At 39.5% G+C, this 3,457-nt stretch overlaps 1 protein-coding gene across 1 annotated transcript in view; it reads left to right on the top strand.

Annotated features, from left to right (window-relative positions):
- The first annotated feature begins 242 nt into the window (after positions 1 to 242).
- LOC110166742 (zinc finger protein 239-like) overlaps positions 243 to 3,457 on the top strand; it is a 9,751-nt gene continuing 6,536 nt past the window's right edge. The window contains exons 1-2 of the mRNA XM_055155333.1: positions 243 to 334; positions 618 to 1,691. Of these exons, the coding sequence (XP_055011308.1) occupies positions 640 to 1,691 (1,052 nt within the window). The 5' untranslated portion in view covers positions 243 to 334; positions 618 to 639. The remainder of the gene's footprint in view (positions 335 to 617; positions 1,692 to 3,457) is intronic.

Below are 3,457 nucleotides of genomic sequence, written 5' to 3'. Positions count from 1 at the left end.
ATTGAGTATTTTTGATATGTGAAAAAGTGCACATCCCTTTTTGATTAATGAATGACTGATTGATCGGTGACTGTGTTTAATATTCAGTTGATTACAGGATGAAATTTAAATAAGATTGATAACATATTAATTGACAAAGTTATATATTGATAAAGTGTATTTGTTGTGCATTTATACATTTGTTAAACATGTGATACAAATGTAGATGTTTTGTTTCAAATGTTCATTTGTTCCTTTGACCTTCACAGGTTTTTCTGTTTGAACTCAAACTGAACCTGTGGACTGTGACCCTCAACTCTCCTCATGATGGGAGCTTCCCAGACCTGCCTTTGTGGTAGGATAAAAATACACCCGACACACATCTGTCCATGGATCTTTGGAACTTATTACTGGAACAATTATTCTTTGGGATTCAACCGCTGCTTCAAATAATAATACAAATACTAAATACAGTCTATAACTGTTGCTGTCCTGTTTAATTATTATTTAATATATATTTTAAAATCAAATGAGTTAAATACACATGATTTACCTTGTGTGATTTTATTTGAGTTACTTTATTTGAACAGTTAAAAAAAAAGTGATTTTACTTGACACTTTCCTTTGTTCTTTTGCAGATCTACAAGATCCACCAACAGAATGACCTTCACATGTGACCAGTGTGGAAAGGTGTGTCCAAATGCTTCCGGACTGAAAAGACACTACAGAACTCACACAGGAGAAAGACCGTACAGCGGTGACCAGTGTGGGATGGAATTTATACAATCTACTACCTTCCATAACCATGAGAGAATCCACACAGGGGAGAAATCACACACATGTGATGTGTGTGAGAAGACTTTTTCACTGTCATGTACCCTCATATCACACATGAGAGTCCACACAGGAGAGAGACCATACAGCTGTGACCAGTGTGGGAAGGAATTCAGACAATCTGGTCATCTCCATCGACACATGAGAATCCACACCGGGGAAAAATCATACAGATGTGATGTTTGTGAAAAGACTTTTTCTCTGTCCTGCACTCTAGTGTCACATATGAGAATCCACACTGGAGAAAAACCATACAGCTGTGACCAGTGTGGGAAGGAATTTCGACAAGCTGGTCATCTCCTTCGACATATGAAAATCCACACTGGGGAAAAATCATACAGATGTGACGTTTGTGAGAAGACTTTTTCACAGTCAAGCCACCTAGAATCACATCTGAGAATCCACACAGGAGAGAGACCATACAAGTGTGACCAGTGTGGGATGGAATTTAGACAATCTGGTGACCTCCATCAGCACATGAGAATCCACACAGGAGAGAAACCATATGAATGTGACCAGTGTGGGAAGACATTTAGACAATCTGGTGACCTCCATCAGCACATGAGAATCCACACAGGAGAGAAACCATACACTTGTGATGTTTGTGAGAAGACATTTTCAGTATCAAACATCTTAGTGTCACATATGAGAGTCCACACAGGAGAGAGACCATACAGCTGTGACCAGTGTGGGAAGAAATTTAGACAATCTGGTCATCTCCATCGACATATGAGAATCCACACTGGAGAAAAATCATACAGATGTGATGTTTGTGAAAAGACTTTTTCACTCTCAAGCCACCTAGTGTCACATATGAGAATTCACACTGGAGAGAGACCATACAAGTGTGACCAGTGTGGGAAAGCTTTCTCTACATCGTCCAATCGTAATACACACATGAAAACTCACTCCTGGCTGATCTATGAGTGATGTGACCAGTGTGAAGAGGCTTTTAGAACATGGAGCTTCCAGTCACTACAGAACAAAAGAAACAAACTGTGAAAAAAGGCGAAGGCTTTCAGGTCTGTGAAGAACCGTCTGAAACAAACAGCACAAGACTGAAGAGAAAAGCTGCAGCTCTGACCAGTGTGGGACGACTTTGAGACAAGCTGCTCATCTGAAGCTGCACCGTCTTGAACACACTAAAGGAGAAAGAGCTGCTGAGGCCGGATCAAGTGAACCTAAAGTCTGACTTTAGGCTCACTCAGGCTTCAGAGACTCCAGACTGTGGAACTGAGCTCTGTGTGGTGTGAAAATTTAAAGTTTAACAAAAAAATATACAGATATTTACATATTATTTTAGACAAATTTCATCTGAATCCTCTTTGTGGCTTATTCTTCATTGAATTGTTTTTAACTTTGAGCTTTTAGTCCTGCTTCACTGTAGTTCCCTAATCAGAGTTTTGACTCTTGTTACCCACAGCAGATGTTTATTCTTTTCAAGGCTCATGTGATGAAAAACATGAAGTAAAATATTAAAATGAGAAAAATCTGTTTTAGCATTTTGAGCTTTGCAGATGTAGATCATGTAATAAAGCCGGAAACAAAACACAACTCCAGGTCTGTTTTTGAGAAGGGAGCAGCATTAGAACACGACTTAAAGCTCACAGGAGTTTATTTTATGTAACATAAGACCTTTTAAATGTATTCATCTATTATAATCATCACAAACCTGTTGAATAATTAAAAAAAAAGAGATTATTTGTTTATGGCCCTATTATAGAGCATAAACTTGTAGTGTTCAACCATTACAAATGAGTGGGAATGTTGTTATTAATGAATGAATGTGCAATAATTACTCCCCAAAAAGTTGACCCCATTTGTGTTCCAGAGCCTGAGGGAGACTGGGAGCCACTGTGTAAATAAAAGAGCTTTAGGCGACGTTCACACGAAAACACTCCTGGATTTTTTTCTTTGTGGGTTGAAAACAATTTGCGTCCGTAGGCTGCACCTGTTTATTTTGGCAAAACTCAGTTCAAGGGCTGCGGCCTTCGTTGCATCGTTGGACTCTGGCGATGACGGGGTCGTGACGTCATCGTTTTCCAAAAGCTGCTGTTTGTTCGTCCACACGACAACGCGACGCCGGCGTTCGCAGATTTCTCAAAAAAACACAGTTTTCATCACCACTTGAAACACCGGCTCCGTGTGGACGAAAGGACAAAACGAATAAAAACTTCTCCGTTCTGACCAAAAAACGTTGTCGTGTGAACGGCCCCAGTGGAGACTGAGGAGACGGACGGGAGCTGCTCACTCTGCGCAAACAGAACCTTTGACGGTCAAGGAGAGCGCAAAGTTATTACAAAATAAAAAAAAAAAAAAGGATTTATTTATTTATTTTATTTATTTGAGACAGGGACAGCGCACAATTTTCGCATTAACCTTGACAGGAGAGATGCACTGTACATCAGGTTGTAGCATCAGAGCTAATTTCCACCTGTCGTCCCTGGACAGGTTCATTGATTGATTGTATTTAACTGACCTTGACTATCAACTGTTTATGGAGACCTGGAGCATGTTTTGGATCAGAGAATACATGGAGTTTTGCAGAGTATTTTTCGAGAAACTTTGTGGTGACATTTTACAGAAAATGTCTTCATTGTTTTAATAAAGAAACTTAAAAGAAGATGGATCCTGAGTTTGTTTC

Source organism: Boleophthalmus pectinirostris, unplaced genomic scaffold (genome assembly GCF_026225935.1).
Source record: "Boleophthalmus pectinirostris isolate CB_2022bp ecotype Guang Dong unplaced genomic scaffold, ASM2622593v1 HiC_scaffold_2, whole genome shotgun sequence".
Lineage (NCBI taxonomy): Eukaryota > Metazoa > Chordata > Actinopteri > Gobiiformes > Gobiidae > Boleophthalmus > Boleophthalmus pectinirostris.
Note: the sequence above shows the minus strand (reverse complement) of the source record. Positions and strands in the feature narration are given on the sequence as shown.